The sequence below is a fragment of the Coregonus lavaretus genome (genome assembly GCF_964263955.1).
Source record: "Coregonus lavaretus genome assembly, chromosome: 10".
Classification (NCBI taxonomy): Eukaryota; Metazoa; Chordata; class Actinopteri; order Salmoniformes; family Salmonidae; genus Coregonus; species Coregonus lavaretus.
The window spans coordinates 23,250,115-23,269,552 of NC_139997.1; the positions used below are offsets into that span (position 1 = coordinate 23,250,115).

Here is a 19,438-nt window from a genome sequence, read left to right on the forward strand (position 1 = left end):
TTTGCAAATAAATTCATTACAAATCCTACAATGTGATTTTCTGGAAAAAAAATTCTCATTTTGTCTGTCATAGTTGACGTGTACCTATGATGAAAATTACAGGCCTCTCTCATCTTTTTAAGTGGGAGAACTTGCACAATTGGTGGCTGACTAAATACTTTTTTCCCCCACTGTACATGAAAAATAAGAATTTAATAAGGAAGAATGAAAAACAACACATACACCAGTTACTTTGAACATTAATATATTTTATTTTTTATTAAGACAATAACTAATTTTTTTCATAAAAATGTCTATTAATGAACCAATACAAAATGTGTATGGGAATGTGGATATCTTTTTTCTTCATTAATACACATTAACATTGCCCAAGTAGACCTACAGCAGAAAGACAAAAATAATCAATGAAGACAATGAATTGATAAACAACCAAACGCCCTGGGAGGAAAACCAAACGTGAGAGACGTGTTTAAATTGATAGTTGCACAGCCACAGCTGAGTGTGTTCTGTTCCTGCGTCATTTTAACAAATGGAGTACTCATACATTATGAACTATGTCTATACAAAGTCATACTTAAACACATATTATACAGTTCACTGAATATTTAAGAAAATACATAAAACATGTACAGCTTAAATGCAAAAGAAAAAATCACTAGTTGTCTCTTGATCTAAAATGATTTGAGTTTTTTTTTTATATACTTAATCAATTTGTGGTGGGGCCTAGACTTTGCATTCTACCTGAGATGCAATCACACCATTCAATGCACATGAACCTGAGACAGGGAATTAACAAAGGAATGTAAAAAGTAATTTGATAAAATAACACGGTCAGACTACCAAGTTAACAGTACCTTGAGTCACAAAGGGGCATTTCATGAGAAAAATAAAACAGATAACAACACTTAAGAAAAAGAAATTACAAAAAAACAAACATTCTATACTCAAAGCCAACTCATTCCACACCTCTCTGGACTTTTCACATCCATCCAAATAGTTGTCCATCATCGAATTATAGTGGTCCCCATTCCAAACCACAATACACATAAGTAAAAGGTTAAAAAGCAGAAACAAACATATATATCGACCCAGTCCACACAGCGGTGAGTACATGTCATTACATCTCCATCTACAGAGAGAGTGAATAGATGTGTTCACTTGGTAAGAACATAATTTTTTAGGTCCAGTTTTGAATGGAAACCGCCACACTTTTTACCGAAGCAAAATAATGCTCAATGTTAAATACAAGTCACACAACCTCAATCTAAACGATGGTAACATTCTCTCTGTTGTTTGTTCCGTTTAAACAACAGAGGGAATCCAAAATGTTTCATATGATGTCACAGTCTAAAACTAAGCATTTAAACGAGTCAGGAAGCCACCGCTGTCCTGATAAACAAACAGCATTGTCGTTGTGGTACAGTGTTAAATCAGTGATAGCTCCTTTTCCAAGATATCATATTTGTAATAAATGTCAAATCAACCTCATTGTCATATCAACAACCTCAGCAGGACAGTAACTAAATTCAACAGCAATACTGACTGTGGTGATGTAGAAATTAAATGAAAAGTAATAGATAACAAAAAATGACTTTTGGCATTCCCCAATTCTCCCCCACTGGCCCTTTCAACATGGTCTCATCTTAAAGCTTAGGCAGGTCATTCACAAAGAAAGAAAAGAGAAGACTGTATTATGTTGGTTTAGAGGTGCACACTCACATACATGCAGTGTGGTGTTGACTGACTGTTTTGGCAACTGAACATTGTCGCATCATGACAAGACCATGTACAGTCCAGAGGCTGAGGTGTGATAGTAGTGGCAATAAGGCCCTGTCTCCAGTGGTAATTCCTAGTGACACACACGCTCCTCAACTGTCATCACCCATTCAGGAGTGTTGCACAGTATGGAGTGACAAAACTCACAACAAACAGCTTGTGATAATCATAAAAACCACAAAATTATTCTGTCATGAAATTCCACTAGGATGTAAAATATATTTCCTGGCACGTGTTTATGCATAATACATTGGTGTGAATTTATTGGCTGGACATAGTTTGTATATTGTTGGAACTATTCATTCTGATGCATCTCAACTGTTTTGAGATAGTGTTTTGTCTTGATATCATATCCTTTGTAAAAATGTCTTAGATACAATGATTGTAGGTTCTCTGCTCAGAAGCTTTGTATCCACTATTTATCACCATCTCCTTCAAAATCCTATAACCCTTTTTACACCTCTAGTTCTAATTTTATACACAAGGCTGGAAAATACAACTAAATGTGTGATTTGCCTGTTCAGTTTATACCAAGATGAAGGTAGTATCACTTTTTTTTATGTTGATTGCAGTAAGTACCTCACAACCTAGATTGATATCTCTCTTATAATGAGAATATTCACCTTTGATAGTCAACATTAGTTTGGAGATGTCTTCCGGTCATTTCTCATTTAAATGAATCCTATCAGTATTACATATTTTGTTTTCTCCCCTAACTGTATTACAGCTTGGCCAAACTGAGGCATCTTGATTTAGAGACAAAGGGTGAGTACAACACCAAAGAAACCATTAAAAACTAATTATTATTTTCATTTTTTTGTTTGTAAAAACTATTTCTGAATGATTGAGGATGTAAAACCCAAAAATGTCATCACAAAACAATAAATGCCTGCCGGGGGATTGCGGTTCCATTCAGTGGAACAGAACAAAAACATAATTGTACAGAGAATAAAAGGTGTAAATAATGAATTGAAAATGCCTCTAAATTCAGCATAGCGAGGGTGAAATAATGTGCCTTCTACTTTCTTATTCCAAGCTGTGGCAATCTTTTAAATGCGCTGGCATATCTAATTTGAAAAACAAATTGAAGAGGCAGAGGAAGGAATACAAGTGATCCACAGTGATGAGGAATTGGCCCCGATACAAAGAAAACAAGGACAGTTTTCAAGACCAATTGTCCTCTACTGTCTTCCTTTAGATTATATTTCTGTGTGTGTGTGTTTTGAAGGGGGGGGGGGGCACAATGTTATTTTCCTCATATACATTTTTCGAATATGATACGTAAAGCGTTGGATGTGTTTTGGAGCTTTCAAAAGGTTTGGGGAAAAAAGAAAGGTGGTGTTTGAGACCTGGCCTGCTCACAGTATAGTGGAAATAGGGTTCTTATGAGCTTTTGGTATGCAGGAGAGGACGTGTGTGTGAACACAGTGGGAGAGATGAACAGAGCCACTTTGTAATTTTACCCTCATAGGAAAGCCAACAGCACAATGATAATGAAGAGAGTGGAAGAGGGGAGGGTGGGGAGCAACAGGGCATATTGATGGGGGGGGGGGAATAAAGAATGAATAGAAAATAAATTCAGAACAAGGCACAGAATTTTCTGCAAATGGTTGAACTAAACACAATTCGTACCAGCAGTTTTGGGAGGTGTCGCATGGTGACGCTCTCTTCTACAGTGATTTCTGGCAACCCCCAAACCCCCCTCCCTTACCAAAAACCTCCCCTCCCCATCTTTCCACCTTATACACACAAAACTTTTCCTCTGGACTATACATTGTTCAACCCCGGGCAATCATCCCTAAAACCAACCTATCCTACCTCCCTTACCCAACCCAACCCAACCCAACCCAACCAATTCTCAACCCCCCCTCCCCCAACCCAAAGACAGCGTGGTGTCCCACAGAGGACAGTATTGGGGCCCTGTGATTTCTATATGTAGTACTCTTTCTTCTCGTCCGAGTTGTTGTGGCCCCCCTCTGCGTTGATAATGGCCGTGTCTGCGTCTGCTGCATCGTCGGCTCCTTTAGCTTCATGTGTGAAGTAGGTACCTGAGGGGGGGGGGGGGGGGGACGAAAAGGAATGAACAACTTGATAAAAATGGACACTTCATTGCTAAGCTCCTGAATGCCTACTCAAGTTTCCTTGACATTAAGAAGCAAATCATTGAACCAAAACGACCCATGAGGTTTATTGAAAAATATTTGATCTCATAAAATACGTTATTAAAATATAATCATATTAAACTCATAATTATGTCAGTTGGCACACCTACACAAACTCTAATGGAAACTGTAGCTTAAAAATTATATATCAGCTGCTACAATTTTTATTATTGTACGTAAATTATTTATTTGCCACTGCAAACCTCTCTGTTGGCATTCCTTGATTCGCACATGGAAATACAGATTCTGCTTCAGCTCGACTCACACCTTCGAATTAACCTTGCCAAGTTCAACAAACGAGTGGGAATGAGCAATCCACTTCAAACTTCATTTCCGACAGGGATTATTCACATCCCAACAGTGTTGGGCCTGATAATGAAGGCGATAGCCCAGATCAAATGGAGAAGGGCAGGGAGTAATTTAGAATCAAAACCAAAACCATGGGCTGCACTCCAAAGACCACCCCTTCAAAAGTACAGTAGCCACAACAGAGAAAAAATCAGATGGGGCTCAGGCGGTATGGTCAAATTCCTAAAACATTGTTCATGGGGGAGAGGGAAGTGGATTTCTGATAGCCCAGGACAATATTAGTATGATACTGAGTAAAAAACCCATTACATTATAGTGTGTTTGTGTTCTTTTTCACCTTGTGGTTCCACAGAGGTGCTTCTATAGATAGAAAACAAAAGGGTTTGTCACATACCTTTGTGTCTTGCAAAGTACCGTCCCAAAATGATGAGTAGACAGAGCATGGCAAAGACAACCACAGCCACTACTCCTCCAATGACTGCATGGTCGACCGCTCTTGGTGCTCCCTCTCCAGCTCTGGAATCTGTATGCACAGTAAGATAAACAGCTTTTAGAGAATCCACTAACAGTGCATGCTAATGGTAGAGATCACACCCACTTTGGTGGATTAGAGATCTCCAAATAAATAATGATGACATTTATCCCTCATACTACACTGCTCAAAAAAATTAAGGGAACACTTAAACAACACATCCTAGATCTGAATGAATGAAATAATCTTATTAAATACTTTTTTCTTTACATAGTTGAATGTGCTGACAACAAAATCACACAAAAATTATCAATGGAAATCAAATGTATCAACCCATGGAGGTCTGGATTTGGAGTCACCCTCAAAATTCAAGTGGAAAACCACACTACAGGCTGATCCAACTTTGATGTAATGTCCTTAAAACAAGTCAAAATGAGGCTCAGTAGTGTGTGTGGCCTCCACGTGCCTGCATGACCTCCCTACAACGCCTGGGCATGCTCCTGATGAGGTGGCGGATGGTCTCCTGAGGGATCTCCTCCCAGACCTGGACTAAAGCATCCGCCAACTCCTGGACAGTCTGTGGTGCAACGTGGCGTTGGTGGATGGAGCGAGACATGATGTCCCAGATGTGCTCAATTGGATTCAGGTCTGGGGAACGGGCGGGCCAGTCCATAACATCAATGCCTTGCTCTTGCAGGAACTGCTGACACACTCCAGCCACATGAGGTCTAGCAATGTCTTGCATTAGGAGGAACCCAGGGCCAACCGCACCAGCATATGGTCTCACAAGGGGTCTGAGGATCTCATCTCGGTACCTAATGGCAGTCAGGCTACCTCTGGCGAGCACATGGAGGGCTGTGCGGCCCCCCAAAGAAATGCCACCCCACACCATGACTGACCCACCGCCAAACCGGTCATGCTGGAGGATGTTGCAGGCAGCAGAACGTTCTCCACGGCATCTCCAGACTCTGTCACGTCTGTCACATGTGCTCAGTGTGAAACTGCTTTCATCTGTGAAGAGCACAGGGCGCCAGTGGCGAATTTGCCAATCTTGGTGTTCTCTGGCAAATGCCAAACGTCCTGCACGGTGTTGGGCTGTAAGCACAACCCCCACCTGTGGACGTCGGGCCCTCATACCACCCTCATGGAGTCTGTTTCTGACCGTTTGAGCAGACACATGCACATTTGGGGCCTGCTGGAGGTCATTTTGCAGGGCTCTGGCAGTGCTCCTCCTGCTCCTCCTTGCACAAAGGCGGAGGTAGCGGTCCTGCTGCTGGGTTGTTGCCCTCCTACGGCCTCCTCCACGTCTCCTGATGTACTGGCCTGTCTCCTGGTAGCGCCTCCATGCTCTGGACACTACGCTGACAGACATAGCAAACCTTCTTGCCACAGCTCGCATTGATGTGCCATCCTGGATGAGCTGCACTACCTGAGCCACTTGTGTGGGTTGTAGACTCCGTCTCATGCTACCACTAGAGTGAAAGCACCGCCAGCATTCAAAAGTGACCAAAACATCAGCCAGGAAGCATAGGAACTGAGAAGTGGTCTGTGGTCACCACCTGCAGAACCACTTCTTTATTGGGGGTGTCTTGCTAATTGCCTATAATTTCCACCTGTTGTCTATTCCATTTGCACAACAGCATGTGAAATGTATTGTCAATCAGTGTTGCTTCCTAAGTGGACAGTTTGATTTCACAGAAGTGTGATTGACTTGGAGTTACATTGTGTTGTTTAAGTGTTCCCTTTATTTTTTTGAGCAGTGTATATTGTCAGCTACTCCAGCCTAAAATACATAAATGCTGTATGCAGTTGGAAAGAAGCGCAAAATGAGAATTGTGAAAACATTTATGAAATGACACAAATAAAGGCCATGAAGATTCTTTCTAAAACACACAATATGATTCAAGTAAAATGTATATTTTATATTCCAGCTTCCACCATAATGAAACAAAATATATAATGGACTGAATTATATAAAATGGCCAGAATGTGGTAAGAGTTTGGTTTATTAGGCAAAATGACTGTCTTTCGAGAACCGCTATACAAAATTCATTTACATATCACATAGCATGTTATCCAATTTACAGTAAGAACATGCATAACTCTACTGTGGTTTGCCATTTAACTGAATGACAGGAGAAGATAGTGGAACATTTAAACATGATTTATGAAGTGATACCCTTGGTTCTCAACTTCAATCTGCCAGAGCAAGCACTGCTGTTCAAATAAATCTGGACCCTGCCTTGTCTCGAGTCAGAGCCATTGAAATACATTTAGCCTGCAACGACTAAAAACTGCAGTTTCCAGGAATAAAAAAAAGAAGATTTATATCAGTTTGGCCTGAAGAACAAGGCAGGCCTCAGAGGCTCCAAACCGTAATGATATGTGAAGGTTATTGATCAAGTGTAGGGATCCATGACAACCTAAAGTTAATGGCGGTTTGTGGACTTGATTGGTTCTTCACGGCGCAAAGGAGGAAAATCTTTCATCAATAGCTCACACTCTGCTAGGAAATGATTTTGGGTGAGAGAATAAATAGGAGACCGGGGGCTTTCGACAAGACCTTATGTCAGTGAGAGAGAGAAAAGTTTCAGATTCAATGAGGGATTATACATTTGTAAAAGTGAGGCTGTGGTAATAGCCTATGCCATATCACAGCTACATTCCCATATACTGTATATCAAATACTAATCAATTAAAATGTGTCATTCCGGGCATTTAATTCCAGACCTATGTATGTTTACAGGTGCATCATCTTCAAAGAGCTATCGCGAAAAGATAGGAAGGCAAGAGGGAATGGAGAAAAGGAGGGAAAACTGAACATCCCTGCACTCATCGCTAGCCTGAATCCCAGCTCAAGGAATTACTTGTGGGAGCTCAAAAAACAAAAACGGCAGGCCACAACTTATTAGAATATAACCAAGAGCGAGAGAAGCCCATGCTGTTGGGCAACATGCCCACCCTTTTCCTTACCCAACTCACCTCATAAACAACTCACTGGTAATACTGAGTGTGGGAGGGAAGGGGGGAGAGAACGCCACAGTCACAGTGCTACCTGCCAAACTCAGCCAAACTCAACCAAACATTACTTGATAACCCTAATAGGTTATTTTGACTTCAGATTTCCTTTTTCCGCGCTGGGCAGATTCAATTAAAGTCTGCAGAAGTCCTTTTGACACCTAATTCGCTCTTGTCAGGGAGGGAGGTAAAGACGTGCGCTAACACACTTTCCTATTAAGATGTTAATGTGGACTTGGGCTACGCCAGTCCGTCAGGCTGGGGGATAAACAGAGGCCTATGGAAATGTCAGGGAATTTTGCTCTCTCCCCTCCCCCTGAATAAAAATACTTCCTTTTTCTGTACTGGATGAGGGACGGGTGGATGAGGGAGGAGAGGAGGCACTGGGTCCACGGTGGGTTTGATGTCCCACTCAGTACTTGACACTAATTAACATAAGCTGATAAATGGACTGGGCTCGGGGAGCTGACTGTTGCCACCCATCCTACATCGGGAGTGATCTGACCCCCAGTTGACCCCCACCCCTATCCCTCCCTCGCCCCTCTGTCGGCCCGCCATCCCCTGCCAGCCTCAGTGCAGCAACTGTAGACAAATGACATGGGGCTGGGAAACGCAGGCAACAAAAATCAGACTGTAGATTGGAGTTTATGATGGATTGCAGCAAGGGGTGTCGCTCAGGTCATAACGCAATCAGAAGAGGGGGAAATTGTAATTTGATAAAAGTCCACTGTGAACCAACATTGTTGCATTGTGTAATTTCAGAAAGGGCCAGATGGTTTGGAAATGAGTTGCTTCACTCTCATAACACAAACCAATGAACGCCTAATCTCATCCAGCCCATTCTGCCCCAGGAATATTCAATAATTCACAGCGAATTGGCATGGTAATGCAAACTCCTGAAATGTCCCTCCATCCAAATTGACTGCAATCAGTCACTTAATTATACGTATTGCAGGGTGCTTATAGATGAGTCATTACCACCAACAGCAATCCTTGTTAAACACTTAGGATTTAATCGTATAAAACTGGAGGAACGGCGCATCCGTGCCTTTCTATACTTCAAACAGATATGGGCGTTAACAAGAATATATCAAGGTATATATTTTCAGCTCATTGACACAAAAACCTTAAGGCAGATTAACCATGTGGATTAAGACCAAGACTTTATTCAATATAAAACGGGTATACGATAGTTTTCGGGGTGAGGCAACACAACAATTCTTCCTGTGTTGCATGCTGGAAATGATATCCGGTTGACTTTTTTGTTTCACACAGTGTACACCTGGTTTAAAATGAAAACGTCAGTAAAAGTGTAAACGTCAGTAAAACCAAATGCTTTTGAAGCCGAAGTGCCAGCACCCAGCGAGCACAACTAAGCACTCAGATCTCTCTATCCTCCATCACCCATCTTTCTCCACAGGTGGCCCCCCCGTGGAGAGGGGAGATTGCTACAGACATGGCGAGATGGCACCTTGGTGCTACCAGACACCAGGTAATCAGGGGCGGACGTATTTCTCCATCCCCGGGCCTGGGGTGTTACCCAGATTATTACCCAGACGCTGGAGGCCCCCAAGGCCACACACTAGGCCTTTTCACTCGGCATTGTTCTTATCCCCAGGCTATCTTAACCCTGGGCTAAGCTTTAGGCCTGGGCTAAGGATTCACACTTGTATTCCAAAGCACTGGGTTTACGGACAAACACACATTCTATCTCTGCCACGTGACCAATGTTAAGCAATAAGGCATTTATTTAAACATTATTTCCTCTTGCTTCTAGCCTAGCATTTTATTTCCAACAGTGCTGTCTGGCTGTCTGACCTCAGAAAAAATGTTTCACTTTTGACATGCGATATCGCCCCTGTACAGCGAATGCTTTGCATGGACGAGACATCAACTTTTCTGATCCAGGCAAAATCATGCAACAATATTATTATCATGGATAGCTCTATCCAATTAAATGTCAATAGAAAAGCTATGAAAACAGATGAAAATGAAGCATTTGCTGCCCTTCCAGCTGTAGAGTTTGTGGCTTCAGTTGGCTAGCTAAGTGAGAAGATGGTAGCCAGCCTGCATAGCAATCGTTTTTGTTAGCCAAAGCAACCAATGTTTTTGCATGGATAAAAGTATTTGGTCACATTTGTTGACAAAAGTATTAAAATACCGTGCAGAACGCATCACAGGCATCACAAGCATATGCAAATTAAGTGAAAGTGCAGCTTTTGTGATTGGACAGTGAAAATTCTATGCGTTGTTCTTGACCCCATTTCACACTGGCTATTTTGGCACCGTGTTTCTGGAGCTAGCCCTGAAAAGTCTTTGCTAACCCTGCTCCAGAGCAGGGCGGGCTAGCCCTGGGCTAAGATAGGTGCTAGCCCACTTTAGAATGTGCAAGTGTGAACACTCGCTTAGGAGGCTCTTAGCCCTGCCCTTACGAAAAAATATTGCAGTCAGAATGCAGTTATTCTGCAGTTACTGCGTCCAAAATACCACAGTCGACTGCAGTTACTGCACTTTTAATGTAGTTTCAAAACTACAATATTTTTTTGTAAGGGTGGGCTAAGGTGTAAACGCGCCTACTATGGGCCAGCCTGGTGGGCCAGCCTGGGTACGCCACATTTCGATACAGCTACGACCGGAAGTGACTTTTCGGAGCAGGTTAGGAGAGCATTTATTTTAACCTGCTACATTAATTATCCTAACCTACTGCGTAAGTTCTCCTAAGCTGCTACCAATGTCACGTCCAGTTGTAGCTTTGTTTTTAGGGAATCTTGGAAGGCCTGTCACAAGCTCAACTAAGCTCATGCATGACGAGGGAAAGTGTCTGAGGTGGAAAGCTAGAATTGCATGCACATATAGAGGCAAGGCTAAAAGCATGCCTCAAAAGCAGAATGATTTCAATGAATAGTGTTTACAAAGGTGTTTACATTATGTTCACAAAGGTGATATCTTATTGTGAACTGTACAAAGAAAGTGTTGAATAGATGTCTAAAGACAAGGAGTCTTTTCAGCAGCCAGAACACAACACTCAACCCAAGGAAAGGTGATGTATTGAATTCAGAGAGCCGTGGTCTCCTTTGTATGGAGAAAATGGTAGTCTATAGGTCTCCATCAGACGACAACTGAGTCTAAACATGAGTACAAACATCCAAGTGACATATAATTCTGGGTTTTCAAAGTCCAAGACAAAGACCTAAAGAGAAAGAAGAATAGGTCCCAACAAAGCTCTGTGTGGATACAGGACCTTGGGGTTGAAGTGAAATACCAGTGTGAACACAGTCGTGATGAGGGGAAGGAAAGGATGACTCTCAGGGGGTGTCCATCTGCAGACCACATTGGGAGTGCTGTCATGTGGGGTTACTTTCAAACACGCTTCCCTGATAGAGTTGGTGACCGGCCCCTATAGGAAGTGACCCGCGGACAATGGGCTGGTTAGCTTGAGAGGGTCGAGGCATTCTGCCGTCCACACCTTTTGTAACCCGAGACACATCCTCCAACACTCAGAGAGGAAAACACAGGCGTGATGGAGTCTATAGCGTTTTGCTGCTGTGATGTGGCGACGTGTTGTGTGTGAGTAGCAGCACCTTCTTTTGGACCAAAGACACCGCCAAAGAAGGAGCGTTCTTTTAAGATTGGTCCCCTCACGCTTTTTCCAGCGGGACACCGTGGGGTAATTTCCCTCCCTCTCTCTCTCTTGATCTATCCATCTATCTTGTCAGTGGGAAAGAAGATAAAACAGAAGAGTCTGTGTCTATACTGTTTGCTGAGAATGTATTGTCCCCGGTCACCCACACCTCCCTGTGGTTTCTTTACAGTCTAGGTTCTGATCTAGCCCAACACCCTCCAATTTACCACCAAACAACTTGAATGACAAACGCCCAAGCTATATACTAGAGCTCCACAGGGATCTGACTCTGTCCTCCCTGCTCTCCTTTCCCTCCGCATTCTCTCTTTCTCTCCATGACTGTTTTGCTAAGCGTCGCCAGAGGATAGAGAGGGTGAGTGTTTCCAGCCCTCTCCCGGTTGTTTGCTGTTTATGTGGAGAGAGAGAGTGGAAATGTATTGGTTTTCTCTCCTCCACCCCCATCCATCCCCCCTCTTGTGAGTGGAGCCTGTAGCCACACTTGATCTTGCTCTCAGAGTCAATTACTTCGCTTCCTTGGGATAAGGCTGCTGTTGTTTTTCAGCACCCAGGATTGGGGCGCTCATTGTCAAGTTCTAATAACTTTCTCAAATGAATCACACGATAGCAATAGGCCTCGATGCTATCCTCTGGTGGACAATTAAAACGTTATTCAGTCTGTCCTATCGCCATCTCTCCTTGTTTTGTTGCCTTTTGACATTTAGGACGCACACACAAACACACTCATATGCACTCTTTTAGTAAATCTCCATCAGGTATTTCAAATACATTAGCCAAGGCAATTTAATGAGCATCGCTCACTGAAATCAAGAATACTTTAAGTGTTTCCTTGAAAATATCCTCTCTGTTTCAATATGCAAAATTAGTGAATTACCGAGCCAATTTCTAGAAAGGTCTACCACTCCAATTGTTTTTCTGCCTGCTTTTTTCCAATGCTTATGATAAACTGTTGCAACGTAGATAAATCCCAATCTGAGGTCACTGACTACCTTGGTCCATAGACTAATCTAAAGTCTATAGCGATCCATACAATGAGGTAGCCTATACTTGCCATTTGTGTGAACTATTCTAGAAAGGCTAGAGGCTAGCTTAAAAAGGCGTAGGTCTAGATTCAATCTTGGCTGCAGAAGATCCACGTTATAGCGTGATTGACATTTAAAGGTAATTTCCGATTGAGCTGACATATGCAGCTTTTGCCGTGAATGCGGTCTCCGCGAATGCAGAAACTTTGTCTTTAAAAGGTGTATAGCTGAAAAGAGGTGATCGATTTAATCTATCCCTTTGTCTACATGCCATAGGTCCTGTACAACACTGTAAACAATTATGACAAACATGACTGTGTGTGTGTATGTGAGTGTGTGAGAGTGAATTTCTGTGAATTTGACTCTCTTCTGAAAGGTAAGTGTACGTGAATGTACCCAAGTGAGTGTGTTTGTGTGTGTCTAAGTCTCTGACTGAGTCTGTAAATATATGATTACATGTGTTGCGTTCTGTGGTATGGACACTGCGTGCGAATCACGGTGATGTGTAGCTCTGGCCTGTCCCCCGCTGAGGTCCGTATGTGTGAATAATGAGAAGAAATGAGGAGGAAATGCCATTTTCAGCTTTAATATCTCATGATTAGGGCCTAATTAGATGGCTCCACAAGGAGGCGAAGCACGGCAACAGGCCATCTTGGGCTCTGCTGGAGTATGTGGCTGTGGTAGTGTCCACAGGGCAAAACACGTGTACAAATGAGTGTATGTGGGAATACTAGATCATAGCTCTGAAGTATGTTGTGTCAATCTTGTAAATCACACAGGCGCAATGGTAATACTACATAGCAGCATGTTGATTGGCATATTCTCTTATGTGGGCTGTCCTTCTCAACGTCATACTTAAGCAGGTCTTATAAGTTTAAGGTATAAGGTATGAAGTTCAGTGTTTTTACCAAACATCAATGTTGAAGATTTGTGAAAAAACTAACTCACCGTGAAAATGTTCTGATTCAAGTTTAACTTTACTTCCACTCGCATGGTGGTTGTCTTGGCATTAAAAAGAGTGCATCACAAGTCCAGTATAATTTTCTTAACTGTTTTCTCTCAGGGGCCACTTTTAAGATGGATGTGAATTTCCATCGTTCCCATACATATTAAATAAAACATTACATAACTTTTATCCTTAAAGGAGCTACATGTAGCATTTGTGCATTGTAATTTCAGAAAATGTCCATACTTTCCTTCAGAAAGTATTCATACCTCTTGACTTATTCCACATTTTGTTGTGTTACAGCCTGAATTCAAAATGGAGAAAAAAATATTATAATAATCACCCAACTACACACAATACCCCATAATGACAAGGTGAAAACATGTTTTTAGAAATGTTTGCAAATTAAACTCTTCAAGCTCTGTCAAGTTGGTTGTCTAGTCATAGATTTTCAACCAGATTTAAGTCAAAACTGTAACTAGGTCACTCAGGAACATTCACTGTCATCTTGGTAAGCAACTCCAGTGTATATTTGGCCTTGTGTTTTAGGTTATTGTCCTGCTGAAAGGTGAATTTGTCTCCCAGTGCCTCTAGGATTTTAGTATTGTGAACTACAATGTTGTTGATCCATCCTCAGTTTTCTCCTATCACAGCCATTAAACTCTGTAACTGTTTTAAAGTCACCATTGGCCTCATGGTGAAATCCCTGAACGGTTTTCTTCCACTCTGGCAACTGAGTTAATTCTACTTTGACATTGTGGGGTATTGTGTGTAGGCCAGTAACTCAATCTCAATTTAATCAATTTTAAATTCAGGCTGTAACACAACAAAATGTGGAAAAAGTCAGGGGGTGTGAATACTTTCTGATTATTTTTGGCCCGACACAAAATTGCATTCTGATGGTGCAGTCTTCCTATTTGTCAAAAAAAGCCAGTCCGTCTTTTCTTGTCGAATAGGAAGGCTGCACCCTCCCTGTCTTCCATCAGCATAATTTAGAGGCATGGTCATCTCTTCATGAGCACAACCAACAATGACAACTGGGGCAAGCATTCAACATGTACAGTGGGGAAAAAAAGTATTTAGTCAGCCACCAATTGTGCAAGTTCTCCCACTTAAAAAGATGAGAGAGGCCTGTAATTTTCATCATAGGTACACGTCAACTATGACAGACAAAATGAGAAAATAAGTATTTGGTCAATAATAAAAGTTTCTCAATACTTTGTTATATACCCTTTGTTGGCAATGACACAGGTCAAACGTTTTCTGTAAGTCTTCACAAGGTTTTCACACACTGTTGCTGGTATTTTGGCCCATTCCTCCATGCAGATCTCCTCTAGAGCAGTGATGTTTTGGAGCTGTCACTGGGCAACACGGACTTTCAACTCCCTCCAAAGATTTTCTATGGGGTTGAGATCTGGAGACTGGCTAGGCCACTCCAGGACCTTGAAATGCTTCTTACGAAGCCACTCCTTCGTTGCCCGGGCGGTGTGTTTGGGATCATTGTCATGCTGAAAGACCCAGCCACGTTTCATCTTCAATGCCCTTGCTGATGGAAGGAGGTTTTCACTCAAAATCTCACGAAACATGGCCCCATTCATTCTTTCCTTTACACGGATCAGTCGTCCTGGTCCCTTTGCAGAAAAACAGCCCCAAAGCATGATGTTTCCACCCCCATTCTTCACAGTAGGTATGGTGTTCTTTGGATGCAACTCAGCATTCTTTGTCCTCCAAACACGACGAGTTGAGTTTTTAGCAAAAAGTTATATTTTGGTTTCATCTGACCATATGACATTCTCCCAATCCTCTTCTGGATCATCCAAATTCACTCTAGCAAACTTCAGACGGGCCTGGACATGTACTGGCTTAAGCAGGGGGACACGTCTGGCACTGCAGGATTTGAGTCCCTGGCGGCGTAGTGTGTTACTGATGGTAGGCTTTGTTACTTTGGTCCCAGCTCTCTGCAGGTCATTCACTAGGTCCCCCCGTGTGGTTCTGGGATTTTTGCTCACCGTTCTTGTGATCATTTTGACCCCACGGGGTGAGATCTTGCGTGGAGCCCCAGATCGAGGGAGATTATCAGTGGTCTTGTATGTCTTCCATTTCCTAATAATTGCTCCCACAGTTGATTTCTTCAAACCAAGCTGCTTACCTATTGCAGATTCAGCCTTCCCAGCCTGGTGCAGGTCTACAATTTTGTTTCTGGTGTCCTTTGACAGCTCTTCGGTCTTGGCCATAGTGGAGTTTGGAGTGTGACTGTTTAAGGTTGTGGACAGGTGTATTTTATACTGATAACAAGTTCAAACAGGTGCCATTAATACAGGTAACGAGTGGAGGACAGAGGAGCCTCTTAAAGAAGAAGTTACAGGTCTGTGAGAGCCAGAAATCTTGCTTGTTTGTAGGTGACCAAATACTTTTTTCCACCATAACTTGCAAATAAATTCATAAAAAATCCTACAATGTGATTTTCTGGAATTTTTTTCCTCAATTTGTCTGTCATAGTTGACGTGTACCTATGATGAAAATTACAGGCCTCTCTCATCTTTTTAAGTGGGAGAACTTGCACAATTGGTGGCTGACTAAATACTTTTTTTCCCCACTGTAGATATCGCTCTGCCATTACCTGGTTGCTAAAATGATACATTGTTCGCCTAATTTCAGTTTATGTGACTAAACAAGCAATGTCCAGAACAAATTCAAGGAAACATACAGTATTATACAGAGCCATGAGTGCATGGAACTCCCTTCCATCTTATATAGCGCAAGTGAACAAACAGCAAACCTGGTTTCAAAAAAGAAATAAAGCAACACCTCAAGGCACAACACCTCTCCCCCATGTGACCTACTTGTTGTGTGTATGTACTGACATGTATGTGTAACTGACAGATGCGCACACACACACACACACACTACATGTTAGTGTTTTTAAATGTATGTAAATTGTAAAGTATTTTGTCTGTAATGTCTTTTTCGTTATGTGTCGGACCCCAGTAAGACTAGCTGTCGCCATTGGTGTTGGCTAATGGGGATCTTAATAAATCAAATAAAATGACAAAAATAATATTGAAAGTATGTATATAGTGTATAGAGAATCATTGTACCATCTAAATCATTTTGAAATATCTTTCAAATAACAACCAGCCGGGAGGATGTGGGGGGGTTAACCTCTCTGCCAATAACAGCTAGTTTTCAGTTTTCCACTCGCCACACACCACTCCCAGACAGTCCTAGCAAAATTCTTGCTTGAGAAATTGCTCTTTGCTAAGAAGCAATTTTATTTTTATTTTTCACCATTATCATTGAAAACAACCACAGCAAGGTAACAATGCATACCTTTTTTTTGTTGCAACTTTTTCTAATCATAGTTGCATACCTCATGTAGCCTAGCCCATAGGCCTGTATGTTTTGATAAGATTTGTATCATAGCTAAAGTGGCCAAATAAATTCTTAAAATTAAGCACATTACGGGTGTAGAGCCTAACTGGCATACAGTGCATTAGGAAAGTATGTTACAGCCTTATTCCGAAATGGATTCAGTTGTTTTTTCCCCTCATCAATCTACACACAATACCCCATAATGACAAAAAAAATGAAATATCACATTTACATAAGTATTCAGACCCTTTACCCAGTCCTTTCTTGAAGCACCTTTGGCAGTGATTACAGCCTCGATTCTTCTTGGGTATGAGGCTACAAGCTTGGCACACCTACACTACCGGTCAAAAGTTTTAGAACACCTACTCATTCAAGGGTTTTTCTTTATTTTTACTATTTTCTACATTGTAGAATAATAGTGAAGACATCAAAACTATGAAATAACACATATGGAATCATGTAGTAACCAAAAAAGTTGGCTGCTTTTCCTGCACTCTGTGGTCCGACTCATCCCAAACCATCTCAATTTGATTGAGGTCGGGGGATTGTGGAGGCCAGGTCATCTGATGCAGCACTCCATCACTCTGATTCTTGGTAAAATAGCCCTTACACAGCCTGGAGGTGTGTTGGGTTATTGTCCTGTTGAAAAACAAACGATAGTCCAACTAAGCCGAAACCAGATGGGATGACATATCGCTGAAATATGCTGTGGTAGCCATGCTGGTTAAGTGTGCCTTGAATTCTAATTAAATCACAGACAGTGTCACAAGCAAATCACCCCCACACCATAACACCTCCTCCTCCATGCTTTACGGTGGGAAATACACATGCAGAGATCATCAGTTCACCCAGACCACGTCTCACAAAGACACGGCGGTTGGAACCAAAAATCTCAAATTTGGACTCCAGACCAAATAACACGTTTCCGCTTGTTTAATGTCCATTGCTCATGTGTCTCTTCTTCTTATTGGTGTCCTTTAGAAGTGGTTTCTTTGCAGCAATTCGACCATGAAGGCCTGATTCACACAGTCTCCTCTGAACAGTTGATGTTGAGATGTGTCTGTGACTTGAACTGTGAAGCATTTATTTGGGCTGCAATTTCTGAGGCTGGTAACACTAATGAACTTATCATCTGCAGCAGCGGTAAATCTGGGTCTTCCATTCCTGTGGCGGTCCTCATGAGTGCCAGATTCATCATAGCGCTTGATGGTTATTGCGACTGCACTTGAAGAAACTTTAAAAGTTCTTGAAATGTTCTGAATTTACTGACCTTCATGTCTTAAAGTAATGATGGACTGTCGTTTCTCTTTGCTTATTTGAGCTGTTCTTGCCATAATATGGACTTGGTCTTTTACCAAATAGGGCTATCTTCTGTATACCCCCCCTACCTTGTCACAACACAACTGATTGGCTCAAACACATTAAGAAGAAAATAAATTCCACAAATTAACTTTTAACAAGGCACACCTGTTAATTAAAATGCATTCCAGGTGACTACCTCATGAAGCTGGTTGAGAGAATGCCAAGAGTGTGCAAAGCTGTCATCAAGGCAAAGGGTGGCTATTTGAAGAATCTCAAATATAAAATATATTTTGATTTGTTTAACACATTTTTGGTTACTACATGATTCCATATGTGTTATTTTATCGTTTTGATGTCTTCACTATTATTCTACAATGTAGAAAATAGTAAAAATATAGAAAAACCCTTGAATGAGTAGGTGTTCTGAAACTTTTGACCGGTAGTGTATATTTGGGGAGTTTCTCCCATTCTTCTCTGCAGATCCTCTCAAGCTCTGTCAGGTTGGATGGGGAGAGTCGCTGCACAGCTATTTACAGGTCTCTTCAGAGATGTTAGATCGGGTTCAAGTCCGGGCGCTGGCTGGGCCACTCAAGGACATTCAGAGACTTGTCCCGAAGCCACTCCTGCGTTGTCTTGGCTGTGTGCTTAGGGTCATTGTCCTGTTGGAAGGTGAACCTTTGCCCCAGTCTGAGGTCCTGAGCACTCTGGGGCAGGTTTTCATCAAGGATCGCTCTGTACTTTGCTCCCTCGATCCTGACTAGTCTCCCAGTCACTGCTGCTGAAAAACATCCACACAGCATGATGCTGCTACCACCACGCTTCACCATAGGGATGGTGCCTGGCTTCCTCCATTCAGGCCAAAGAGTTCAATCTTGGTTTCATCAGACCAGAGAATCTTGTTTCTCATGGTCTGAGAGTCTTTAGGTGCCTTTTGGCAAACTCCAAGCGGGCTGTCATGTGTCTTTTACTGAGGAGTGGCTTCAGTCTGGCCACTGTACCATAAAGGCCTGATTGGTGGAGTGCTGCAGAGATGGTTGTCCTTCTGGAAGGTTCTCCCATGTCCACAGAGGAACTATGGAGCTCTGTCAGAGTTACCATCGGGTTCTTGGTCACCTCCCTGACCAAGGCCCTTCTCCCCTGATTGCTCAGTTTGGCTGGGCAGCCAGCTCTAGAAAGAGTCTTGGTGGTTCCAAACCTTCAATGCTGCAGAAATGTTTTGATACCCTTCCCCAGATCTGTGGCTCGACACAATCCTGTCTCGGAGCTCAACTGACAATTATTTTGACCTCATGGCTTGGTTTTTCCTCTGACATGCACTGTCAACTCTGGGATCTTATATAGACAGGTGTGTGCCTTTCCAAATCATGTCCAATTTACCACAGGTGAACTCCAATCAAGTTGTAGAAACATCTCAAGGAT

The 19,438-nt window shown here is 42.2% G+C and overlaps 1 protein-coding gene across 3 annotated transcripts in view; it reads right to left on the bottom strand.

Moving 5' to 3' along the window:
- Positions 1-227: 227 nt before the first annotated feature.
- The window catches only part of LOC311136638 (cell adhesion molecule 1-like), a 456,023-nt gene continuing 436,812 nt past the window's right edge, over positions 228-19,438 (bottom strand). For 2 of the 3 annotated variants that reach the window (XM_084170837.1, XM_084170836.1), the window contains 2 exons: positions 4,642-4,770; positions 3,654-3,824 (listed from right to left, as the gene is read on the bottom strand). In XM_084170837.1, coding sequence (XP_084026963.1) covers positions 3,706-3,824; positions 4,642-4,770 — 248 coding nt within the window. In that variant the 3' untranslated portion in view covers positions 3,654-3,705. Of the gene's footprint in view, positions 3,825-4,641; positions 4,771-19,438 lie in introns of all 3 variants that reach the window. The other variant, XM_084170838.1, reaches the window with a different exon arrangement.